At 46.8% G+C, this 25,540-nt stretch overlaps 9 protein-coding genes across 9 annotated transcripts; 3 read left to right on the forward strand and 6 right to left on the reverse strand.

The window, feature by feature from the left end:
• Positions 1–544: 544 nt before the first annotated feature.
• Positions 545–4,787, reverse strand: TRIVIDRAFT_184563 (putative serine/threonine protein kinase; the record flags this gene model as incomplete). Its single annotated transcript, XM_014095063.1, has 2 exons — positions 545–3,938; positions 4,153–4,787. 2 exons carry the CDS (start codon positions 4,785–4,787, stop codon positions 545–547), a joined length of 4,029 nt encoding a protein of 1,342 aa, XP_013950538.1.
• Positions 4,788–5,842: 1,055 nt separating this feature from the next.
• Positions 5,843–7,287, forward strand: TRIVIDRAFT_232487 (uncharacterized protein; the record flags this gene model as incomplete). Its single annotated transcript, XM_014094854.1, has 2 exons — positions 5,843–6,711; positions 6,822–7,287. The coding sequence occupies 2 exons, from the start codon at positions 5,884–5,886 to the stop codon at positions 6,840–6,842; spliced, it is 849 nt and encodes a 282-aa protein (XP_013950329.1).
• A 368-nt stretch (positions 7,288–7,655) lies between these two features.
• Positions 7,656–8,519, reverse strand: TRIVIDRAFT_195990 (uncharacterized protein; the record flags this gene model as incomplete). Its single annotated transcript, XM_014094855.1, has 2 exons — positions 7,656–8,173; positions 8,387–8,519. 2 exons carry the CDS (start codon positions 8,517–8,519, stop codon positions 7,656–7,658), a joined length of 651 nt encoding a protein of 216 aa, XP_013950330.1.
• Positions 8,520–9,900: 1,381 nt separating this feature from the next.
• On the forward strand, positions 9,901–11,601 carry TRIVIDRAFT_133938 (uncharacterized protein; the record flags this gene model as incomplete). Its single annotated transcript, XM_014094856.1, has 1 exon — positions 9,901–11,601. A coding segment is annotated over one exon (1,701 nt), but the record flags the coding sequence as incomplete, so codon positions are not given.
• Positions 11,602–12,411: 810 nt separating this feature from the next.
• On the reverse strand, positions 12,412–13,833 carry TRIVIDRAFT_195992 (uncharacterized protein; the record flags this gene model as incomplete). The annotated part of the gene is made up of 3 exons (XM_014094857.1): positions 12,412–12,930; positions 13,097–13,496; positions 13,661–13,833. The coding sequence occupies 3 exons, from the start codon at positions 13,831–13,833 to the stop codon at positions 12,412–12,414; spliced, it is 1,092 nt and encodes a 363-aa protein (XP_013950332.1).
• Positions 13,834–13,949: 116 nt separating this feature from the next.
• TRIVIDRAFT_163503 (uncharacterized protein) lies at positions 13,950–14,462 on the reverse strand (the record flags this gene model as incomplete). Its single annotated transcript, XM_014094858.1, has 1 exon — positions 13,950–14,462. A coding segment is annotated over one exon (513 nt), but the record flags the coding sequence as incomplete, so codon positions are not given.
• A 2,204-nt stretch (positions 14,463–16,666) lies between these two features.
• On the reverse strand, positions 16,667–17,918 carry TRIVIDRAFT_228067 (uncharacterized protein; the record flags this gene model as incomplete). The annotated part of the gene is made up of 4 exons (XM_014094859.1): positions 16,667–16,986; positions 17,042–17,329; positions 17,382–17,501; positions 17,558–17,918. The coding sequence occupies 4 exons, from the start codon at positions 17,916–17,918 to the stop codon at positions 16,667–16,669; spliced, it is 1,089 nt and encodes a 362-aa protein (XP_013950334.1).
• A 3,159-nt stretch (positions 17,919–21,077) lies between these two features.
• TRIVIDRAFT_56652 (glycoside hydrolase family 10 protein) lies at positions 21,078–22,171 on the reverse strand (the record flags this gene model as incomplete). Its single annotated transcript, XM_014094860.1, has 3 exons — positions 21,078–21,491; positions 21,550–21,660; positions 21,725–22,171. 3 exons carry the CDS (start codon positions 22,169–22,171, stop codon positions 21,078–21,080), a joined length of 972 nt encoding a protein of 323 aa, XP_013950335.1.
• Positions 22,172–24,015: 1,844 nt separating this feature from the next.
• TRIVIDRAFT_39549 (carbohydrate esterase family 5 protein) lies at positions 24,016–24,860 on the forward strand (the record flags this gene model as incomplete). Its single annotated transcript, XM_014095066.1, has 3 exons — positions 24,016–24,351; positions 24,443–24,622; positions 24,687–24,860. The coding sequence occupies 3 exons, from the start codon at positions 24,016–24,018 to the stop codon at positions 24,858–24,860; spliced, it is 690 nt and encodes a 229-aa protein (XP_013950541.1).
• Positions 24,861–25,540: the final 680 nt, after the last annotated feature.

A 25,540-nucleotide genomic window follows, 5' to 3' on the forward strand; every position in this document is an offset into this window, starting at 1 on the left:
AAATGCTCCGTGCTCCATGCTCCATATAAGCATACTAGAGTAAGCAATTTCGTAAAAAGATAAACAATAAGAGCAAACAAGACCCAATCTAGTTCCAGCCAATTGTAGCATACAAAAAGCCGGACAAATTATAAAAAAAGAGAAGAAACACCCCAGTTCCAGGATATAACGGGCGTGCATTTGCCGGCAAGCCACGATGCAATGCAATGCAAAAAAAAAAAAGCAAGTTGAAAAGAAAAAACGCCCACCCTTTGTTTCCCAACAAAGCAAGGTGATATAAAAGCTCCAGCCTTTCCTTAAAAGCTCCAATCCGTCCCCGTAATCATAATGATAATGATGTTATAATGCAGCCATGTTCTCTTCGTGTGGTCGTGTGCGCCATCCTATACCTTTTCCCGCTTCGATGATTCGCTTCCACACCAGATATTAATTCTCGCTTATAAGAAAAAGCTCCCCTAAAATACAAAAGAAACTGAGCTGGGCGAATATTTCTTCGTTTCATGCTGTGACTGGCTGCAATGATGCAATGTCATGTCTTGTCATATCATGCTTCGGGAGAAATATTGACTCTCCGGGCGGTTTCATCACTCGCAGTGCTCATATTTGTGTCGCGACGTCTAGCCTCAAAGGGCCGGTGTCTAGTCGTAACTGGCGGTCGCTTCTTGGTTTTAGCCATAAGTAGAAGCCCCTCATCACTGTCATCATCATTGTCTTCCTCGTCGTGCTTGCGATGTTGGTGGCTTGTGGCATGGTTGTCCGAGGTTGGTGGGCGGTCAATCTTGACCTGAAGCTGAACACCTTCCATGGACGAGTGATGGGCAAAGACTTGGTCGATGGGGAAGCCACCGACAGGCTCCTTTGCCAAGGCCGGAGGAGTGAGCGAGTCTTTGGTTTGTAAGAAAGTGGTCTGCGGGTCTACAGTTCCTGGTCTGAGCAACAGCTCCCCTTCCAAATCGGCCGAAACAGAGCTGGCGCCGCTAAGAAGAGCCGGCAGCGAGGGGTCCGACTGAAAGACTAGCATTCGCTGCGATGCGTTGTTGACGGCCGGGCAGGCGGCAACAGGGCTAGCTGTTTCGCTTGGGCTTGTCAGGGGCGTTCCGAGATGATCCATGGAATCAGTGCTCGCAGTCTTTGCAATTTCAACAGTGCCCCTTCGCGACGGGGCATCGGATTGCCAATCTTGATTAGCAATACGAGACCACTGGCTACCCATGTCAGCCGAGCCATCTTCGCTCACGTACGAGGCAGAAAAGGCTGGTTCAGGGCTCATTGCGACGGAAGTGCGGGTGAGAGGAGATCTGATATCAGCCCCGTTGTCTACACGGTGGGCGGTAGTAGGGCGCTCCTGGTACCGACTGTGATGAAAATTTGGATCCGACTGAAGATGCCTGTGATGATGATACGAGGAAGGGGGTATTGGCTGAGGAGACGAAGACAGTGGGGAGGATGACAGCTGGTATCCATATCTGCTTTTGCCCAAGTCAACAGAGCGCATTGAGCGTGTGCTTCGTAAGCCTGGAATGTTCCCCGGAGCCACGGCAGTATTCAGAGCGACCTGGGGAGTGGCTCGCTTGTCGTGGCTCGCGAAAAGGCTGCGTTCCGTAGAAGGTGAGCGGACCGAATCTCCTCTCAGAGCACTGAGCTCCGATCGCGCACTTGGTAGTTCCGGACGGAACGGAGGATTTCTATCAAAAGAAGGGGTAGGCGGTACCGTATGAGGCGTCAAGGGTAAGAACTGTGGAACGTTTCTAGCACGCACGGTTCCTCCGTTACGAATGGGGACGCCAATGATAGCAGGGCGGAACTCCGCCGTTGCTGCTTCGTCCAGCTCGCTGTGGGAGCGCCCTCGGGTCATGGTGGCCGGTTGCGTATTCAGGGGTGGCAGGACTGTAGCCATGGGATCATAGGCAACGGGTTCCGCGCGACTGCTAGCGGCCGCGAAGTCTGAAGAGCGTAGCTCTATACTCGACAATGCGTCCCTGACTGGCAGGCCGGGAAAGTAGTCATCTGGATGAAGGCTGCGGCGCCTATCCATGTAAGGGGTAGGTGGATTCGTAGCCGGAACAGCAACGGGGAGGGCGACGGGCTTTGGCATGCTATCACCTCCGGAGCTGGCGACACTGCTGGTGGCCCGCCGACGTGATCGACTTTCGCTACGGTCGACCAAGGGATGCATGACTCTCCCGACAGCCTTTTTGACAACAGATCGGGCCCGTTCAAGAAAGGTGAGGGGCACGACGGCAGACGAGAGGTCCCTCTCGTCAACCTGAATCTTGCGGCCACTGGATGGCTTGGCCGGGTCAGTTTCTTCTGCCCATGATCTGGGATTGGGAAGTCCCTGGAGCACCCAGGGGTGTTTCTTGATATCCTTGAGGCGTATTCGCTTCTCTGGATTCTTGATGAGCATCTGGCGCAGCAAGTCGTACAAGAGATTATCCACGTCTTCATATTCGAGATCATTGTCGTCGCGGTATGGATGAGTGTTTTGGCGTTTGTAGAGAGACGTTACGGTGGGTGAGGTTGAGGGGTCCACGGGCTTGAGTCTCTTGCGCGGGATATACACGTCCTCAGTGGCAATCTTTCGGAACATCTGGAATTCATCCTCTGCCAGGAAAGGGATACGCGCATAGATGAGGCAGTAGAGAGTCACGCCGAGAGACCACACGTCAATTTGCTCAGAAACCTTGGGCTGGGCCTGGTCAGGGTCGGTGTAGCAGAGCTCCGGGGCAAAAAAGGCCGGAGTGCCAACAGTCTTTGAAAGCTCCAGGTCATCATCAAAGTCCTTTGCCTCGGATTCAGACACCAAATCATCGGGCTCACCCTCACGGATAGGTCGGCCGAAGTAAGAAACACCAAAGTCGGAAATCTTGACACGATGGTCTTTGCTCCAAAGCAGATTGGCAGGCTTGATATCACGGTGAACAACGCCCTGGTAGTGCAAGTATTCAAGACCTAGTACAGTATCGCGAAAGGCAGACCGGGCTTGGTCAAAGGTGAAGCAAGGGACATAGGAGAAGTCGTCAGTAAAGGGGTCGTGAGCACGGACGTTGTAGTCGATGGAAGACATGTGGGAAATGATGGAGTCGGCCATGCTGGGAGAGCGCTCGCGGAAGCTCATTCTGTCGTCATTGTTGGTATAGGCTCCAAACATGGTTCCATCGAGTGCGCTTGTGGAGAGGGGAGGCTGAGAAGAGGTGGGACCGGGGGTGGTATGGTCATCATGCCATTCGTCTTCATCCCTTGTTCCAGGAGAAGAAGAGAAGGAATAGCTTTGAGAGGGGGCCAGAGAGGAGCGGCGGGAGATGGGCATGGACACGGAACCATCGGTGGCAGCAAAGTCTTCCTTGGAGGAGATACGAGACCAGGGGCTTACGGTGCTCGCGTCGTCGGCGGCGCCGTGTTCCACGCTCCAGTACTCAGGGCCGGTGTTGTTTTGGGCCATCTTTGCCCGCTTGAGTTCCTTGATGATCTGCCGGCGCTCGAGTAGCTGATCCCACCGCATATCATCGGCGGTGGCGGGCAGCCCATTCATCTCGCGCTCAGATCGTCTCCGTTCGTACGAGCAGATATGGGGCAGTCCCTTCTTACGCCATACAATTTCGCCCAGCTCAACATGCTCCAGAACCATGTAAATCTTTTTCAGCTCAGGATCGTCAATGACTTCTAGTAGGGCGACAACATTGGGGTGTCTAATCTTCTTGAGAATGGCGATTTCTTTTTTGGTCTTATCCTGGGGAGACATGGCAGTGACCTTGCCGAGTCGTCGTTTCTTGGAAAAGCGCGGAATGATTTTGATGGCAACGTTTTCGCTGGTCTCGGTGTTGCGGGCCAGCTTGACCTTGCCGTGCATTCCACGGCCAATCTCCTCGATAATGTCATACTGATTGATGGACTTGCGGCCGGTGGTGACGTCGGAATCGATGAGAGCTTTGTGGGTCCTATGACACGAGAAGAGAGGAAAAGAAAAGTTAGTCGTTTGGTTCTAGAAAGGGATTGTGTCGTGTGTAGGATAGGATCAAACATATTGCAAAGCAGCGTAGCCAGTCAAGGACAATATGTGGCGTTGACAACCTGACAAGCCACAGACATGGCATGACAAGGGCGACAGCAACAGAAGAGAGACAGAGAAAGAAAATCCTGGTCAAAACATACTCTCGGACTCGGTGGGTCTGCAGCGGGTGCAAGTAGGGGCTGTCGAACAAAGGGGCGGGCGAGTTGCTCTCGGAGAAGGACGAGGTGGGCATATGGCCGTGTCTGGCGACGGGACTGAAGAGGCCAGGAGAAGCCGTGGGCGTGCTGTTGGCGGTCCGCAAGGGAAGCGACTGCAATTGAGACAGATGGGCGAGAAGCGCCGGCTTCGGCTGCGGCTGCGGCTGGCCGTCCATGATGGGCGGATGAAGGAGAGACGGGCGCTTCGACGGGAGACAGGCGGCGATGCTGGAGCTGTGGTGCTCTGTCGAAGGCGAGGAGGGAGAGACGATGTCGAGGACGGCCTCGAGACTGCGAGTCACAGCGCTGGTCGAGGCGAGAGGTCTCACGGCAGCATCGTCTCGCGTGCAATTCTGGCTCGAGGGGTGGCGGCTCGTGGGAGCAACGGAGGGCGAGGGCGGTTTTTCGGGTCGAGTGAGGGCTAGAAGCGGCGGAATGGCAAGCAAGAGAGAGGCGAAGCGAACAAGGACAAGCTGAGGCGCTGCGATGCTGTCACGCTTTCCCCGTGTTTGAGGGCTTTGGAGTTGCAAGTTGATTCTGCTTCTGCTAAGTGGGCAGTTGGATTGGCTATGGGGCATCCAGGCGAACCAGAAGCGGCTTGAAGCTGCACACAGTCTGATTTAAAGCGGGGGGTGGCCACCGCCTACGGAGTACTTGGCGGCGACGTACTATCCCGGTTAGGGATGCTACCTGGTAAGGCACAGAGGCGGTCGGCAAGGTACCTGCTGGGGACGTACCGGCGATAAGATGGATGAGCGATAGAGGGAGGAACTGAGTTTTGCGAGGCTTTGAGGCGATCGACAAGATAACGGCGCGGGAAAAAAAGGGGGGAATGAGAGGAGAGACAAAGTCTTTTGATTGATCGCCGACATCAAGTATACTATGTACTCATATACATACAACTCACCTCAACATCAACCTCAACAAAAACGTCAACGCCTCGTTTTGTTTCATCCGCAACTCTATCATCAAATGTCAAAAAAACTTAGAACCGCTTAACCTTGAATCATGATCCGTCTCCTCCCTCCTCCAAAAGCAAAGCACCACTATCGGCTATTATCGTGTACCTTGTACCTACAGCTCTGTACTGTACGGTACTGTACGGGTATGGAAGCCTCTAGTATACACTACTGCGGCCAAGTATTGGATATTGTACAGTAGCGCCAGCCATGAAAACGTCACCAAAACCGGCTATTTCATTAATCTCGCAGCGCCGCCGCCAATCACAGGCCGCCATTTTCACTTATCTCTGCCTCTTGCGCATGGCGAAAGTCGGAGCGCCAGAGTGGGACAGGCGATAGAATTAGGTAAGGCAGAGATAAGTGACGGGCCCGCGTCCAATTGGAAGATCGCACTGTGACGCCGATGTGACGAGTCATATCTGCTAGCTGCCATCCGCCTTGTTGGTGGTCCCGCGCATGCAGATACCCACAGTGCGCGGTTCCGCATGCGACTGTGCTGCAGGGAGCTGATGCCTGTGCGCTGAATAATCTCCGCAGCCAATCATGAGCATCTGTCCGCGATACCCCTCTTTTTTTTTTCTTCAACCTTGGATCCGGAGCTTCTCCCGGCTACCCCGACTTCCGTCATACCCTACATGTCATCAACCCAATCTTCTCCCTCTATCTTTTATCTTTTTTTCGGCCTAAACCATCAATCACCAAACCCTCTATCATGGTGAAACGAGGCCGGCCCTCACTCAACTTGACGCCCGAAGAGCGCGTCCAGCGGCGGCGGCTGCAACTTGTTGCGTCCCAACGAAAGCGCAGGGCCCATAAACGCCTCGCCCAGCAGCCCAAGGCCGCGACGGAAACTCCCGACTCGCTCCCGGTGAGGCCGGAGGAGGAGGCGCTTTGTCAGTTTTACGATGCCATGTTCCGGGATGGTGACGCAACCAATGCCGTTCGCAAGATGCCCGCGTCGCATCCTCACGCGCCGCTCACAGTCTGCCACAACTGCGGATCGGCTCCTCTGGACATGGCCGCCCTGACTGCGGTCGTGTCCGCTCATTCACCGGCAAGTCTTATGAGGACTTCCATGCTTAGAACAGATACTCATGCTCCATCCTCCAGACTCGCCGGCCCAATGCCATCCTCAATATGGGATGAATACCCATCCACGACCGAGCCCGACGAACCGGGCATCGACCAAAGCTTCTTCACCGATGAGCACCTTGCGCAGGCGTACAGCGGCATGCTCGACTCGTTGGTGCCACCTGGCATCGGCCTAGACGGCACCTCGTTGCTGGGCGGATCAACTCCAACCTCCAATCCGGAGGGAGTCAGCACGCCAGCCTCTGCCAAGGAGGATAATGTCTTTCTGCTGGGCCGATTCAGTACGGTAGACAACGAATGGATGCCAACAAATAGCAACGAGACACCATACGGCTATGAAAAGGCCCTCGCATCCCGGCGGCCACCGTCTCCATCTCCCGACGCGACTGGTCCAACGTTATCTGGTGGTGGTGCCGATCTTTTACCGCCATGGGCGGGAACTAGACAAGTAAGTCTTGCTCGCCTGACCTTGGACGCCTCAAAGTTAATTCACGACGGCCCGATGTCAAATATACTTTCCATGTTTGGAACCTGATGGCTAACATTGCGCCCTGTTAGGCAATATTCATGGGACTCTAACGCAATCGGAGCTTGAATTTCTGAATCTTGACGACCCTGTCCGTTGCGAACTGCGGGCGAACTGCAGATGATCTGATAAAATTGTTTTATATGTATATACAAGAAGCATGTTATATGAGCGCAGCGTTCATTTACTATGGCGTTTAGGGAGGATGCTACTGTGGGGCCTGGGTTTTGCCATCACGGATTCATCAATTGACAAGTCGGAAATAAAGGGAACGGAAGCCTGATTTCTTCCACACGCACTGGTTGCCGTCGCTCTGCTAGCACCAAAGCAGAGGCTATTTTTAGGCGCGTGACGGCTTAGACACGGCATACCAGTAATACGGAACGGGCGTTGTCGGGGCACAGTACGGTGCACGGTATCACACATATTACACACGCTATTTAGATTCTCATTTAGCTATAATGAATTGTTACCGGAGACCGTTATTGGTCTGTCGGCATGAGGCGAGAACAGCGGACGAGAGATGACTTGGCAGCAGAGTCGCAATCTTTGCCTCAACAGCCGTTTCGTGGCGGCGTCGTGACTCGGACTGTCATACCATGGACGAACACGTGTGCGTGGTTTGCCATTGATTACTTGGCGTCAAGCTGCGCGGACGCGAATGCGGAAATATGATGTGTCTTAGGGAGTTGCACGACATGACAGACGGGGGACTCGACTCTCATGGGCCCGGTGTTTTGTGTAGAGGAGGAATATCACAATATGATATGTAATATATGTCTATTCTGGCTGAATTGAGGATTCTTGTTTCATTGTCTTGGTGAACTCTATCATTAACAGTCACGTAGCTTCATGTAACGTCTCTCTCAACTCCTCAACACCATCTCTACGTCGCGTATACCGTAGTTGCTACTCTTCCAGCTGGATCGTCTGGGAGGGACAACATCACACAAGTCCAGCAACACGCCGCTCGTCCAATTCCTTGCGTGTGGCGAATCAACCAGGCTAAAACCCGTGAACCATAGGAACTCGAGCATCTGCTTCACGATAGCCGGGCCGTTTTCGCCATCTTTAATGTACTCGTACACAATTGCTATGTAGTCTCGGTTGAGGGGCATTTCGCGATCTACTTTGTCTATGTGCAAGGGTGGTGGCCACAGTGAAGGATGGGCATTGCGGATGATGCGGCCTTTGAAGTTCGGCCATCCGTAGCATTTCCTTAGCCGAGGGGCTTCCGAGATGATCTTGGTATTAGTCATGGGCGTTTCTTTGAGTTTATCTTGTAATCGGATGTGGCCTTCTATTGAGAATGCGTAGTGATTGTTCAAGGCGTCCTTTCGGGTCGTTGGGGCGGCGTTGACTAGAATTGGGGATTCAGGGTGGACTGGGCTATGGAGGTTTCTATCATCTAGAGAAGGGTTGCGTTTTGGCATTCCCGTTGGATAGAATGATATTGAAAGAAATCTTCCGGCTGCGTATCCCAGAACTAAGGAAGAAGTATTGCGCAAATGAGCCAACAGGATCAAGACAGCAATGTAGATCATTCCGTGGACCCAACTCACCACCCTTGAGAGCAAACGGGCCTGAATATCCAAACTTGACTTCCACACATAGCCGTCGATGCTGCCACCAAGGCAGGCTTCCAATGATATCGTGGTGAGATCAAACTGACATTGATGAAGAAGAGAGGTCTTGAAGGCTGAGAGAGAGCAATCGGGTGGGCCAATCATGAATCCGTCGTCGCGAAATGGTATTTTTATGGCTCACTCTTGTCGACGACGCACATCTTCGAGATAAGACGACATGATTTACAGATTTATGTAAGTGCGAGCCATGTATACTGATCATTGAAGGCGGCATCGCGCTTATTTATGAGTTCTGAATTGAGCATGGCGTATGTAAGAGTATATTTACTCAAATCATCCCATCTCTTTTCACCAGAACTCACGGTGAGGGCAGACTAGAGGAACATTTTGTCTAGGAGAAATGTCAAGCTTCACGGTCTAGCTGTAGTTCGATAAGTGCTATTGTTTTATGAGTATGCGCATGTACCTCTCACAGTTACTTATATAGCTAGATACATAGTCAGACATATATTTCCGCCTTCTTGTCTCAGTCATAACTCGTGCTCCGTAGTACCATCCATTTTGACAGGCAGATTCCCTCTACCCCATATAAATGACCGTTAAATATATACCTATATTTATTACACATTTGACTCAACTGATTTTCATGTCTCAAAGTGTCATTATTTAGAGTGATCAGTATAATGCTTAATGGTACAGCCAGAGCACGCACAGAGAAAGGCCTGCATGTCTACCAAGAAGTCAACGTCTGTATCAAGAATACCTACCGCTTCCACCCCCTTGCCGTTTCTTTATCTGGTTAATCACCACCTGACGTGTTCGTCTAGTACTTTAATCGTAGACTGCGTGCTACTCACTTCTATTGGACAATCTGGCTGTTTTCTGCATGCGCTAGGGTGCCTGGATCTACAAAGCTCCTTCATTCTCATCCAACGACTTGTTCTTTCTCTTCGTTTTTTGCTATTTTGCGTTCCTAGCCAATCAATCTGAATTTAAGCAGCCCTGTATTCTGAGGCGGTGAATTCACGCACTAAACCACTTCCGTTTGTTGCATGCAAGAGGACGCGGCTGTGTGAAAATTGGGCAAACATGAAGACGCCCATGCGGCTGAATCAAAACCATGTCTGGTCCCGCATCTCATCGTTTCGCCCATGATCTTCCTTGTACACTTAACCTTAAATCCTGAATACCAAACAAATCTATGAGTGCTGAACGCAGCATTTCTGGTAGTGCCTTTGGAGATGGCACCAAAATCCATCTGGGCGACAATACTGTTATTCACAACCACAACTCCACAGCGCTTCGCAAAGCCTGTTACGTGATTCCTTTTCCCCGCAATCAAGATATTGTTCAGCGCCCAGAGATTGCTGCCCAACTTGACCACCTGCTGTCGTCTTCCAAAGATGGCGATTACTGTGAAGCAGCTCTATGGGGTCTTGGTGGATCGGGGTAAGTGGTTTGATGACTTATACCTAATACCCTCGAGATAAATACATGCAGGATTCCTAATAGCAGTGTCATCTTCAGCAAGACCCAGATCGCCCTCGACTATGCATATCGCCGGAGCCGTGACGATCCTGCTTGCGCCATCTTCTGGGTGCATGCCGATAGCGAAAGCAGTTTCGCGCGAGACTATCAAACAATTGCGAAGAAACTCGGCCTAGACCATACAATCAACGGCGATGACCTGTTTCTAACAGTGCGCCACTGTATTGAGTCGCAGACACGGTGGCTCTTGATTCTTGACAATGCGGATGATTTGACACGCTTCGGTGTTGATACCACGTCTGATCACTCCAAGAGTTTGCGCAGTTACATACCACATGGACCTGGAGGAACCGTCCTATGGACTAGCCGCGACGAACATATCCATGCCCTAGCTGGTTCGCGGCAGAGTGTTCAGGTTCCTCACATGGTTGTCGGGGAAGCCAAAGACCTACTTGCTGTGGCCCGAAACGAGAGTATCCGAGACGATGAGATTCAGGATGCTGAAGATCTGCTACAGGAGCTTCAGTGGCTACCTTTAGCCATCTCGCAAGCAGGTTCATACATGCGGAGGACTTCGACGCCCATTAAGATATATCTATCGAGACTGTCAGACGGGAAAAGCAGATGGGACACCCTGAAAAAGACTCAGCATGACAAGTATAGAAGGCTGGATATCCCAAACAGCATCTTGGAAACTTGGGACATATCGATCCAGCATATTAGACAGGAGAGTGAGACGGCTTATAAAGTTTTGCACACCATCGCATATATCGACAACGAGAATATTCCACAGCGATTTATTTGCGATGCATCAACCAGATTCGATCAACCAGGGCAAGAACAGTCATCTGAGAGCAATGAAGAAGTACTGGAATCAGTAATCACCCGGTTAAAGGAATTCTCATTCATTAGCGCTCGCAGAAACGAAAATGGGGATGATCCAAGTTTCGATATGCACAAGCTCGTGCAAGAAGCCATTCGATACAGGCTTCATACAAAGGATACCACCTTGGAGACACAATTCTCAAGCACTGCACTGAGAGTCATTTCAGGGCTATTTCCACAAGAATTTAAGAGCAAAACGCGATTCTTACGCGAACAGTATGCAACCCATGCTACACGAGTCTGCGATTGGGTAGATATGATAGAGGACGTAACCGCAACGACTGATTTTCTTGTGCGGATGTCAGATTACTTCCAGTATGTTGGAGTTATAAAAAAGGCAGAATGTGTGGCGGAGAAAGCACTAGACTTGAGGAAGAAGGCTTTCGGTGAAGAAGATGGCAGAATATGTGTGCCGTTGTTCAAGCTTGGCGGAATATACCTTTGCCAAGATCGATATGAAGATGCAGAAAGGCTTGCACTAGAATTGGTAAAAGTATCGGGAAAAGCCTTCAGTGAGCACAGCCCGAATACCATTCGTTATACAAGCCTCCTCGCATCAGCATATCATCGGCAAGGCCGATATGAGGAAGCCGAAGAGATGTTTGTGAAGATAATTTCACATCTGCTGGAAGTTGAAGGGGAGAAATATATTCATACGATCACTGCTATGGAGATTCTGGCAAGCATATACGAGCAGTCAGAGCGGTATCCTGAGGCTATAGAGCTAAGGATTAAAGCTCTAGCGCTGCATTCTGAAGCTTTTGGAAGACAGCACCCTACCACAGTGTATGCTATGGGGAACCTTGCGGACGCGTACGTATTGACAGGCCAGACCAAGGAGGCTGAGGAACTCGATTTAAAACTCCTCGCGCTAGGGAACGAGTTCCCTTGGGAGCAATATATCGATGGTTATGATATACAACTCCTTTCAGTGCCATTTTTTAGGAAAAGTCTGAACAGGAAAGCTAGGCACGTTCAAAGGAGATTTCTTGCATCTCTGCAGCAGAATTTAGGAGAGAGGAATCTTCTTACGGTTCGGATAATGGTTCGTCTTGCAACAGCGCTCACTGTGGATAAAGAATACGAGGAAGCTGTGCAGCTTCAGTTAAAAGCCCTGGCATGTTTTAGAGACCTTCTTGGAGATAAGAATGATGAGACAATATCAGCTATGGGGGCTGCTGCAAATATGTATTACTTTCAATTCTTGATTGAACTAGGCAAACAGCTTGAACTGAAAGCTTTATCGCTGCTGCAGGAGGTGTATGGCGACAAGCCTCCCCGCCAGCTTCGGTCAGAACTTGAGACTATTGCCTACGTACGCACAGAAACGTCAAGACAACTTCAGGGATTGAGCCGCTGTGGCTGGTGGTTATTGGAATTGCTAGCGTATAGATTGGCAACGGGAAGGATGTTTCAGTTATTATTCTTGCTGTACTTTTGTGGAAGCATTGCCGCAGCTGTCGTATGGAAGTAGCAGTCTTTCAAACATCCTTGAACACTATACATCTATCTCTATAGAACTCTATTACAGCATCAAAGTATGTATGTATTCAACAGACGATACCGTTCCACTGAATAGTTCCTACCCTACCGTTGCATTTTGGTACATACTGGTGAGAGCGAGGTGTCAAACCTCCCATTAAAACATAACACAAACTATATTCTACGAGTTCCTCCTCTTGAATTTCGGATCTCCAAAATACTTTTCAATGATCTCCGACGCATAGATATCCCGCCCGTCCTGAATTTTCGTATCAATACCAGCAAACTTCTCCAATAAAATGTAGTCTTTGCTTGGCTTCGCTAGCATCTCATTCAGGTGATTCTTTATAATCTGAGCCCCATCCGTGTCTTGCTCGCTCCTTGGATGTCTTTGGGCAATCCTATCGCAAGACAAGATCAAAGAACCAAGCCCGGCAGTGATTGCTGTGGCGACAGAGCTTCCCGAGATATAATCATCGGAGTCTAGGAACGGAATCACTCCTGCCGCTACCGATTGACCCTGAACTTTGTACTGAAAGGAGGTTTCATTCGCGGGACGAAGTACCTTCCCGTAGTCGTCGCAAGCAGTAATAGTAATAGTGTCGCGAAAACTTGCCGGATATGCTTCCGATACATTCATACCTTCGTCATGGGTGCTGCAGAGTAAAACGATCCCAGAGTAAAACAATCCCAGAGTCAACTGCGATGTTGCAAGCCCGCTCAAGCTCGGAGGTCTTTTCCAGGATGGCAAAACTCATCGAAATAATGTCAACTTTTTGAGCTATTGCCCAGTAAATTGCCTGTCGAATGGGAAATAAGCATCGACACCTAAGCGGGCTGTATCAAAAGACGCGGGTTCGACATACTCTTGTAACTCTCAAAGGCATTATTCCAGCCCTGCCTTCTGTAACCTTGGCCACGTAGAGGTCACACCAGGGATCGATAGCACATATCAAATTCGCCATCTGTGTTCCATGTGGGTTGGACGCAAATAGCCATGGGCTAACTCGAGAATTATCCAACTGGCCGCCCTTGATACGAGACCACAAGGTCTTATGATTTTCTGCCTCTTTCCTGAACTTGGACCTGGCATCGTCATTCAATCCGTTAGAGTCTTGATATCTCTGCTTCGTGTTTGAACCTCGGCCAGTGCCACCATTCATTGGGCTGTCAAATCGAAATGTATGGTTCGGAGAGTCCCAATGTTCCTCGGCGCGTGGTGAGACGCTGAGAACGCCATTATCGATTATCGCAACCTTTACTGGCCTAAATTCATAATTTTGGTGCGCTCGTAAGTCGTGCACATAATCTCGATAGCTTTTAATGAACCGATATAGCTTTGGGACAGCTCTTTCAGATCTGGTAGACTCTTCGTGTAAGTAATGCTTTATGCAGATACTGCCCGATACGTCCACGGAGTTGATACTTACATTTCCTCTAGATTTGCTAGTCTCATCTGAGTCGGGTTCCATGAGTCAGTTGTGGTGATCACCTTGAGGATTGGTTGGTTGTTTCTTTCTCTCTCTTTATTTATCTTAGTTTCCAAAGATCGGACCTCCCTGTTGATATAGTCCGCGGTGGAACAGCATTGCTCTTTCGTCATCAAATCCTTCGATAACAAAATTAGTAATTTGTAACCAGGGGTGTAAATAATTCTGTTACTACCTCTATGATATGAATCTCGAGTTTTTCAAGCTGGCCGTGCCAATGGTTAGCCCTCTATTCAAGGATAGAATATATTTGATGCTTTGTACCCACGTTTGGAAGCACTGAGATCCCCATTTCGCTAAACCAGTGGCTGATGACTGCTCGCTTGCCACTTGCATATAAATGAAGTTCTCTGATCCTCTTCTTGGTCTCATCGTCAGAGAAGATAGTAATAGAAAGATCAAGAAACCGCCAGTTGAGAACTTGGACTTTAAACTGCTTAACGTAGTTTCCTATATCAACTTCATCGTGTGGATTCACGAGTCTGTCAGGGACCGTGAGCTCTATTATCTCACGAACCTCTTTGAAGTCTCTGAGCCAATTGAGGATGCGGAAGACCTCTATATGCTCAGAAGTAACTCTCTCACCAAACGTCTGTTTCTCGTCAACCTTCAGATCCAAGTTTGGGAACTCGGCATATTTTATAGTACTCTCGTATGACAACAGATTCGAGTTGTCCTGATGATTGATGAGTGATCGCACGAAATCAGATACTGGATACTTCTTCGAATTAAATCGGGAAAGGTCGAAGCATAGCTCATTAACTATGAATCATCAGAATCTCGGAGCAAATTGTCTAATTCCTTGAACGGGAATTACTTACCATGTTCTGGATAGGAAGATTTAGTTACTCGGTCGTTTCATTATCAATTTTGACATTGCACAATTGGATGAAAGCGTAAACGTACCTCCCGAGTCTCGAAATATTTCCAAAAGCTCCGGCATTTTCAAGGTTGGTGCTCCCTTAATTATCTTGGTGACTAACATGTCACGAATGCTGCGATTCCTCTCACTCTTGAGTTCTTCATCGCTTCGACGCTCTTCAGAGACCAAGTAGTTGTTATGCCAGAGGGCATATTTTTTATCGCTTTGCGTAATAACAGAATTTGGGTATTCATCCATGAACATCCTTACGAACCCAGGATTCTGGCATTGAACGGCGATGTGAAGCAATCCTGAGGTATCTAGGTTGATACCCTTGCGTCTATTTCCCCATGCTTCTCCTAGATCGAGTTCAATGATCTTCTTAACGACCGTGTTGTTGATTTCTGCTTGAGTCCGAGCGTAACGAATTAATGTGCAAACGATTTTCATATAGTCCTCTGGTGTTGCATCTTGCAGTGTTGCGCTTTCCGACTCTGATTTTGTCAAAAATTCAATCGCCAGGAGAATATTTTCAGCCGTAACATAGATCTTTTGTAGCCCCTCGTATTCCAAGAACTCATTCACTATGCTGACTTGCCCATCCTTTAAGCAGGTTACAAATGTGTCGTCGGCTGGAGTTGCGATATTTATATCATAGTTGAGGAGTGCCTTGACTGTTTCCAGGCTCCCGGCTTCACTCATTGCAGCAAGGCCCAGAGCAGAATACCTGTAGTTTGACCCGCGGCTTGGCTTCGGTTGCTGTAGAATCTTCACATAGTCGAGAGGATCCAAATGGCCACCCACGTTTGAAAGGAGGCCTTCCTTTCCACGCTTTAGCATATATTCGATTACGTCGCTGTAACCCTTTTCTGCGGCTGTATGAAATGGAGTTGTCCCTAACAACCGTCTCTTTGAGTGATTTGGGTTGTTGCATCGTTGCTGTATGCTATATTCATTCCAACTAGCAATCCCATTGATAGGCTTGGTAGGGGTTTGAAAAGCCAGATGAGGTGCCATCTTGAGTATAATGCGAATAAGTCGAAAAATCGTATTGTCCAAGTCACAATTTCCTTTCTCTTCGGATAGTGCTGGTTCGAATGTCTCGACAGCCTTCATGAGAATCAGCCAGCGGATACAGTCGTCTATATCTTCTTGTTCTTCGCTTTTTAGAAACTTTTCAACCTGCATTTCTATCGCTTCTAACGATTCCAGCCCGTTACCCTTCAGGGCAGAGTCTAGGCTACGCCGAATCTCCGAATATAAGTTATCGGCTTTTTCATCCAACTTTTCATCTTCATCTTTGAATTTGTCCCATTTTTCTCTGATCGAAACTGGTTGCTTTGACTCTCTGAATTCTGATGTGGGACTTCGATCCATAAATGCCATTGTTATATTCTGACAAAATAACGAGGGCCATTTCTGGACGTGATAGCTGCACATCCAGCTTCAGCTGTGTTATGTATGGGCACATTGTGATATCTACAGCCTTAAACCGCTCTTTAACACACATATTATCACAACAAACCCCATTAAGCTGTAATTTTTTGATTACGTTGAGGTTTCGTATTGGCACGACCTTAATCTCAGCCAGGATCCACAGAGCAGCCCCAATGGCGCCTCGATTAATTGGTTTAAGTCAATCAGGCACCAGAACGAGTGCTGCTGTGGCAATGCCCAGCCCTATAAGCTCCCCCGCATATGTCTTACACTACAGGTCCTACATCAATATAACGCCGGATACTGCTCTGCTTTGCCAAAGAATATGCATCAACGACAGTTTTTTTTGGAAAAGAAAACACCGACAGCATGAAGCAGTCAATTCGCTATTATTCAGGGAATCTAATAGAAAGCCATTGACTTCATGGGTTGTAATAGAAATTAGAGACTATATAATAATTTTGGGGAAGTATATCATATATCTAGTAAAGGAATATTACGGATATAAGTTTTTTTTTTACATATATCTGTAGGAACCCAGTTCGTCACAATTATAAAAGAATAAGCTTTATTTATTAACACAATTTTAAAGTAAAACTAAGCAATGTAGAAATTCTATATAATAACCCAGTATATTACAGGAATTATTAAGCTGTTGGGATTGCCCCTACATTAGCGGCATCTTTACCCAACATAGGCGGTGGTGTCCATCCAGATATCCAATTGACACCCCTAGCTGGCACTGTAATATTAGTAAGGCCAAAGGCATCAATTATTCTCTTACCAGCAGCAGTCTTCTGCAAGCTTGTATATTCCTGCTGTGGCGTTTGGCCAACGCCAGAACCCCAAAATAAATTATCAAGAATTAGGGAGAAAGTAAAAAACTTATGAGCGTCGGGATTGTATAAAACATCCCTGGTGTTCCTTATGGCATGTACCGCAGCAAAACCATGTGGGGAAGGAGTTACTATATGGAAAATGTTAGTAGAAGCCCCTTCATAACTTATAAAGGGTGGACTTACATCCAACTATGCCGGTACTCCACAAGGCCTGTGTGAAAAGGGCGCCGATCCAACTCTTACCCGCCACATCAAGCGTCGTACCACTCCCAAATGCAGTAAGTCCTTTGCTTGTAAAGCCCAGGGGCAGATTCATGTTCTTGGTACAGAGGATAATATTTTGAAACCAATGTATTGTATTCTTGTTTCTGTATCCTGACCGGCCGTTTGTTGCGCACCCACTAGTGACTTCTTGAGTTGTAGTAGGGCGATCGCCATTGAGCGGGATTGTGGAATGGTAGAAAGGGTCGGCTGAGGCAGGTAAGTAATATAACCAGATTACTCGAGACTACTGAAGACTAACTGTAAAAGACGTTGCCGCTGCTGTTCTTCGACAGGTACGGGGCATCATCGCAGGCCACGAAAATTTGAACCGGTTTGCCATTGGAAGGTGCCCATAGATAGTGGACTCCCGAAAGTGCGACTTGTGGAAACCAGTTAGTAACCTTTGCCAATTACCTAACCTGCTGTATAACTTACATCCTGCATTCCAAACGCCTTGCGATCCTCTAGTCGTATTTGTATTGTTGCCGAAGAAAGCGTCGTAGGTTGAATTCAGTCGATATCTCTCCCAAGCAAGAACATTGGCAGGAAGTGTCGCTAGCGACTGCTTGCTAGGGTTTAACATGCGATAAAAGTTTGCATCTACAATGTTCTGAAGGATACCAAGAGCAGTAGTGAAGAGGCCACCAGAGCCAGCAGCAGCCGGAAAGCCATTAGACTTCGCCCAAGGGTCACACGTTGTCGCATCAACCCATATCATTGTGTTGCCGACTTGTTGAGCAACGACTGTCTGAAGACCCCCAAGGGCCGCCAGAATGGCGATTGTCGGAATTTTCATTGTGGCTGGTATTGAGTAATGAACGTATTGGATTAGAAATAATGAATGACTGTTACGAGTAGTAAAAGGAGCGGAAAGCAAAAGAATGTCAACTACTAATGCAGTGGGAAAAGATTGTAGAAAAGGCTTTCGAAAATGGGGGCGCACCCCAAATATAAATGTCTAATCCGTATTCTTATATATTCTATCCTCCCCCACTCTTATATCACACGACCTGGGGTATAATGCAGTTGGTGATATCGTTAGTGATGCTGTTGGTGATGCTGTTGGTGATGCTGTTGGTGATGCTGTTGGTGATGCTGTTGGTGATGCTGTTGGTGATGCTGTTGGTGGCGCTGTTGGCGATGTAGTTCGCGATATAGTTGGTAACTGGATGCAGCCCCCTGGCTCTCGACCTAGGATTGAACGCCTAGTCCTCTATTATACGAGGAGGCCTCACTGGGGGCACACATAAAATAGTAGACTACTGCCAAGGAAAAGGAACTAACCACCAACTGATCAGGTCATTCTTAATTTGGGTAAATCCAGCCATCAAGGTTACATACATTATTCGATGCAAAAAACAAACATGGGACACAACCAACAACCAACGGCCAATAGTATGACACCCGCTTATTTCCGTGCACGCACACAAGTCCTGCGTGTTATCCGGTAGCCTTCTTTCTCATTTTCACGCGGTAGCGCTTGGGGCATCCAACGCTTTGCCTTTTTGTTATTGCTGAAAGGGGAAACCTTTAAGGATGACTACTTAGCAATGCTGAATCGGGATACAGTACTAACGAGGTCACGAAAGCATACAGCTGGTTATCTATAACCCCTATATTTCCAAGCTACGTCATATGTATCAATACTAAATTTTTACGACACTTCCCACAGCTACTTTAGTTTATAATACATCACAATACACATTAATACTTGTTTGTTTGATCATTAGCGTCCACTACGCAAGCTGGGTATATGAAGCCATATCTAGGCAATAGGACGGTATGAACTACCATTTAGGGCTGAAAGTATATATTTCTAAATATAACTTTAAGGCTCCTTCTGACCTGCCTAGGAACTAAACCACTCGGCTATTCTTTAATAAGCTTTAACTATATTTTTTTACTATTAACTGCATTACTTAGCTTAATCTTAAAGCTTAGGAAATGGCAGGTTCAGGATCACCTCTTAGCTCACATGGAGACAATGAAGACGATGAAGACGTGGATGGCATTCAAGTATTCCGAGGCCACGTTGGCTGGGTCGTGTGTGTCGCATTTTCCTCTGATGGCAAATACATCGCTTCAAGCGGATGTGATGGTCAAATATTGCTATGGGAATTCTCAGGGAATAATCAAAAGTCATCATCACCATATAAAGCAATGGACGAGAAATGCCCCGGTGCAGTATATTCTCTGACGCTGAGTAGTGATGCAAGGCTTCTCATCGCCTCATGTTCAAAAGCATTGACAATCTGGGAGGTTGCAACAGGCAAAGTCATCAGAAAAGTTCCTTTCAAAGGGACTTTCCGCACGCTTCACCACGACGGCTTATTTCCAGATTATATAATAACTGATAAGGGTTCATTATCCTTGAAAGACTTAGTGATGGATGGGAGAGTCCAAATGATGGCTACGAACTGGAGTCCTTATGGGTTTGGTCCTAGCTGGTGGAATCCCGATGGTGAACAATATGTCACTTGGATGGGAAAGAGATTATTTTGTCTGCCAAAAATACACCGGCTAAGCTCAGCAGTCACTAAAGGGCACACGGTTGTAATTGGGTGTAAATCGGGGCGATTGTTTTACTTTAAGTTTAAGGAAGATGCGGATTTAAGCCGTCACTGTAATTTTTGAGGAGTGGCTAGTAGAACAATAATGCACAATAAATTCAGTTTCAGTTTCATGATTATACTACAAGGCTAATACCCGCTAAAGGCGTTCATAAAGGCAAGCAAAACAACTGCGCCGATCGCGGTCGGCTAGTTCGATCAAGGTCAACCGGATCGCTCGAGGCCATCCGGTTCGTTTGAAGCTAGGTACTTTAATAGAACGAGGCCACCTAGATAGATTGTAGTCAGTTCGATCAAGGTCTCCCAGATTGATAGAAGCCACCTTGATAGAACGAGACCATCTAGATAGATAGATTGCGATCAGCTTGATTGATCAAGGTCTTCCGGATCATTCGAGGTCAGCTAGATTGATCGGGCCTACCTAGCTGGATCAAGGTCATCCCGTTCGATCAAGGTCATCCTGTTTGATCAAGGGTCAATTTATCGCTATTTGTCATAGATACTTACTACATATATCCAACAGGAAGTTTATTATTACCCTCCGGGGGCGCCTACAGCTGGCTTTGCCTGCAGCGCTCAGCCTATGGCATTATATTCAAGTAATCCTGGCATGTTGTATATGTGGATATAGCCCTGATTCTCTAATTTTAAGATTCTAATATACTAAGCTATATTTGCGTATGTAGGTACAGGTAAGCTAAAATATAGAGTAGAGTTTGGGTGGCTTCTTTTTGTGGAGAGCGAGCGTCGGAACATTGCAATACCTATCAATAACTACACAACACCAAAAAACGAGGTTTACAGTACATCACAGGCGGTTAAAACTAGCACAAAACAGCGAATCTAACCAATTGCCAGTCAGTATTTCAGCTGTAGCTAGTGATTATGGTGGCTTGTTTTTTTTTTTTTTTTTTTCATTAAAGAAGCAAATCTGGAAGCTACACTTCCCTCAGGTTGTCACCTTCGCAAAGCAGCTTCGCAGCTTTGCTTGATTAATCTTCATGAATTCTCTGCTTAGCTTAAGATATACTAATTTACGTAATGTGTTCTCAAAAATGAGACCTAATAATGCTTATATATAAAATAATTTTGAGGAATAAAGAATTATTGCGACCTGTTTCACCGTAAAAGCTGGATCTCTTATAAGCAGCTGGTTCCGTTACAAAAATTGCTATTATGGTGATTATTAGCCTCATCTTTTGCCCTGTTTGGCTTAACAGTATAACGGATCGTTAGGTTTACTCTTATATACTATATAAGGCAAAGTAGGTTGGAAATACAATGAATTGCTGCCATAATAGCTCAAAAGGCATATACTACTGTGCCATTGACTAAAGTAAGATATGTTTAAAGATAAATTTAACAACCCTTGACCCATTCAGCATCTACAATGCACTTATAACAGCGTTGTATGCAGCTTTTGGTTGGTAATTTGCATCAAAAAGGAGGGGATTTGAAGAAGATTTCCAGCTATCGACATCGCGAACACCCCAGCTTGTAATACCCACGCAATTCGACACTGCAAGGCATCCCTGAGCGACCGCGACGTAATCAGAGGAGGGAGCATTGCTAATGTCGAGTTCGGTAATAGCAACCTCCGGGGCCGCAGCACTCAGCGCCTTAAGAGCAGCTGCGTTCTTAGGCCCTCCACCAGGGCCAATATGCGACTGGCTGCCGATTCCGTCAATGGGAATACCTTGAGAGCGCCATTTCTTGACATATGAGATCATGCCTTTAGTCTTGGCATAATTTGGGTCATCAAGATTATAGTCATTAATATATAACTTTGCGGTAGGGTCCTAGGCTCATTGCTAGTATCTTATTTCTCTTTATAGTTAGGTAGAAGGGGGCTCTTACAGCACTTTTCGCTGCTTGGAAAGCAATGCGAACAAAGTCCTCGCCGAGAACGTTGTAGAAGACTGACTGGCGCAGGGTTCCATCTTCGTTAAAAATCTCATTGACAACATCCTATTACAGATAATGTGTTAATGTTATTACAATAATCAGGTAATTTTCTACGCCAAGTTCTTACCCAAGCGTAAAGCTTTCCCTTATAACGGCCAGCAACGTTGCTAATGTGATTCTGTAAGACTGATGTCAAGGTAGCTTTATCGCTGATACTCGACACCCATGATGGTAACTGGGAGTGCCAAAGGAGGTTATGCCCGCGAATTAACAGGCCGTGTTGCTGAGCGTAATTGACTAGGTAGTCTGCGCCAGCAAAGTTGAATTGGCCGCGTTGAGGCTCAGTGGCATCCCATTTCATGCTGTTTTCTGGAGTAACTTGACCAAACTGTCCTGGCAAGAATGACGACATGCCACTCTTGGACAGAGTACTCTGATCAGTGCAAGTGCCCCAGTACTTCTTGCCATGAGCTTTGAGCTTTGAGTTTAGAGATGTCGACTGTCTCTCCTCGATGGGAGAGGCAACAGTACTGCCAATAGTAAAGACCACGGAAAGTAGTGTTGTGTACAACATTACGGCTGAATGGAATCTCTCACAGAAAGGGCAAGTATAAGGACGAACAAATATCGATTCACAGGATAGTTGATTTTTAAACCACTTTTAAATGCAGACAAGGACCAGTTTATATATGTCGTAGTAGAATAAATAAATCTACTGAACCCCTGAAGCTTTAACCCAACGTTTGGTACTTAATTTCGCTAATCAGAAAATTCATGCAATATATCCACTGTCTTAATCCAACAACAACCGTTCTCCCGTGGCATTCTGTTTATATGAAGAGGAACATTAGAGCCAAAGACCTGCCAAGTTGGCGGTTAATTGTTTAGTAAGGCTACTTTTGTTCCAACATTACCAAATAGAAAGGATAATATTAATTTTTAGGGAAAATACAAAGGATTTTTATTACTAACATAAAACATAAATTATAAAGTATATACTATTCTTTCAACCCTGATTGTTTATTTCCTATGCAGCAAGCACACCCCGATGTACAAAGGGCACTGCAGCTAATAGCGATGCCACAGATCATCCTTGGATGCCCGAGAAATAAAAAATAAATTAGGCATAATATGCATAATTATTAAAGAGAGAGAAATAGGCTAAAAGCGCGCGGTTTCTTACATGTTACAACCATGGGCGCATTTTCCCAATTGGGGCGGATCAGGTTCTCAATAACAAACTCCGGTGCAGTTCAAGTTAGACGGCTGCGCGTTTGGTAGTTTTTCTTATGCGGCCCAATCAGAAGAAGAAATTCTGTCATCCACTAGTTGTCATCTTCATCCTGTTCTCCGACGTCTTTCATTGTTACTACACATATAGTTATTGAGGAATATAATTCCCTGGATTAACCATTAGCCGTGGAAAAGGGGTGGTTGAACTAATGCCACGTTGAGCAAATTAATTCGCCCTATCGAAAATCCTGCTTGTCACGATCGCGAATAACTTTTGCCTCTTTTAGCCTCTATGGCGCCTATCAGTGCCTGTCGGTGTCAAACCCGAAGGGCCACATGCGGGGAAGACTACGCAAATGCCGGTCAATAACATAAGTACCGGTAGGGTTATAAAATGTTTCCTAGGTAGTTGCTGAAAACAAGGTAAATGTGGTTCATTAGTAGGTAAAAGAAGACTAATATAGTTTATTTTTCGTCAAATACTTTTATTTGCACAAAAAACCAAAAATGAAAAGGACCTAATTGTTCAACCTTAGCTGTATCTTAGAAATATGCAAGCATACTTTTTCCAGCTAAGAAGGGCATCCGGACGAGTATTTGGATCCTCCAGTTTATGATTGCAGGTTATATAACGCTTAATAATAGCGGGATTGCGGTTTCAGCAGGGTAAATTCGAAGAAAACCAGGTCGTATTGTTGGGTGTTTGAATTATCTTCTAGTATTTTAGCAGCTCAAACCTGATATGGATAAGGTTTTAGGAACTACCGAAGGCTAAATTGACTGGGAAAATAGCAAAATCCAGTGGCTACTCTTTCTAGTTACCGAGCATTAGTTAGGGAGGTTTCCAGAGCCTTGATTATCCTCTTTAACTTTGAATGATGTAGGCGAGATTTAAACTGAAGCTGTCCTATAATAATTTTAAATAAATGCAGGCGGAAAGCTTACATGTACCTTTCAGGCTAATTAGCAAGTGTTACTACCATACTTTGTTTCAGCAGTTTGACTCCGCAGCTTTTCAGTACAAGTACATGTAAGTTGTAAGCGAGATGAAGGCTTTGGGTTGACTGCATGATTATTTATGTTGTTGTAAATAGAGGACGGAACATAGAAACGTCTGATTCACTTATCACAGAGCCATAACTTTACACCTTATAGCACTTGCACCAAAACTAAGCAAAAGCATAAATGCAGTCACGCGTGAGTCTCGTGCTTCTCTTTGCGGCACTGGCCGCTCCGGTCACCGCACAATCTTGTCCCTCCGTCCACATTTTTGGTGCACGAGGCACCGGTGTTCCCCCAGGCTATGACCTTCTCCTCCCTTTAGTAAATCAGCTAAAGGCCACCTATGCTGGCGCCACGTCCGAGGCAATTGTTTATCCAGCTTGCGGCGGAGCAAGTTCCTGCGGAGGAGTTTCATATGGCGACTCGGCAAAACAGGGAACCGCTGCCGTAGCGACGGCTGTTAATAATTTCCATAACAACTGTCCGAATACCAAGTTGGTGTTGATGGGTTACTCGCAGGTACACTGGCTCTTGCCTTGAAGAGGCTCTTCTCTTCTTCTTCTTATTATTATTATCGCTGGATGACTCACACTTCCTCGAATAACTGCAGGGCGGACAAATTATAGACAACGCCTTATGTGGAGGACCTGATCCCAACGCGGGAATCACTGACCTGTCTATACCCATTTCCGCAAGCGCAGCACAAATGGTCAAGGCAGCTATTTTCATGGGAGATCCTCGATTTCAGTACGGGTTTCCTTACGAGATTGGGACTTGCAGGCTTGGAGGCGTACGCGTACACCCGAACCATGACTTTTTTTATGAGGCTTGTTGACTGACTTTATCTGCAATAGTTTGCTGCGCGTCCAAAGGGCTTCTCGTGCAGTAATGGATCTAAAATTCAGTCGTACTGTGACTCTGCCGATCCTTATTGCTGCCAAGGCAATGATACGAGCGCTCATGCGGCGTATGTGAATGTCTATGGACAGAAAGCGATTGCCTTCATTGAGGCCAAGTTAAACTCGTAGGTAAAGCAGCGCTTAATTGCCTGTTCATTAATATTGGGACTCACACAGAATGCTAAATGAGGGGCGAAAATTAATTGTTAAATTTAAATATATCAAGGACAAGTTTTATAAAAAATGCTAATATTACCCCTAGCTGTAATCCGTTGAATTACACTTTTTTTGTCCTTGCGCCTCAGAATATCCCCCAGACAGCAAGTTGGGTTCTCATGCATAGGATACTGCTAGTAACCGTGGGTCATTACTAGAGGTCAAGACAAGTTGGTAGGTGTAGTATACATGTGTACCTTATACCTTTTAATACCTACCTAGTAGTTGATCCCCTCACTGCTAAAGCCACTAAAAACAGTGTTCTCGGTGTTTGCTGTAATCTTTGAGGAGTGGCTAGTAGAACAACAATGCACAATAGGATTCAGCTTCATGGTCAAACTGTCAGGAGTCGAGGCACAAAGAGAGGAGTGATGAGATCAAAGAGGCGAAAACCCGGCTGGTTTGCAAGGGTACCACAGCTGGGTAGATTTCAAAGGAGACATCGCAAATTAGGCCCACAATAAAACCAATAATCCCCATTTCGCGCCGCCAGCTGAGGAGAATCGAGGCGTTATTGACGGAATACCTTGCTAGGTGTATCGCTAGACCAGTAGCTTATTCACAACAGCTCTGACAGAAGCCAATGCAGAGCC

This window comes from Trichoderma virens, assembly GCF_000170995.1.
Source record: "Trichoderma virens Gv29-8 chromosome Unknown TRIVIscaffold_91, whole genome shotgun sequence".
Lineage (NCBI taxonomy): Eukaryota > Fungi > Ascomycota > Sordariomycetes > Hypocreales > Hypocreaceae > Trichoderma > Trichoderma virens.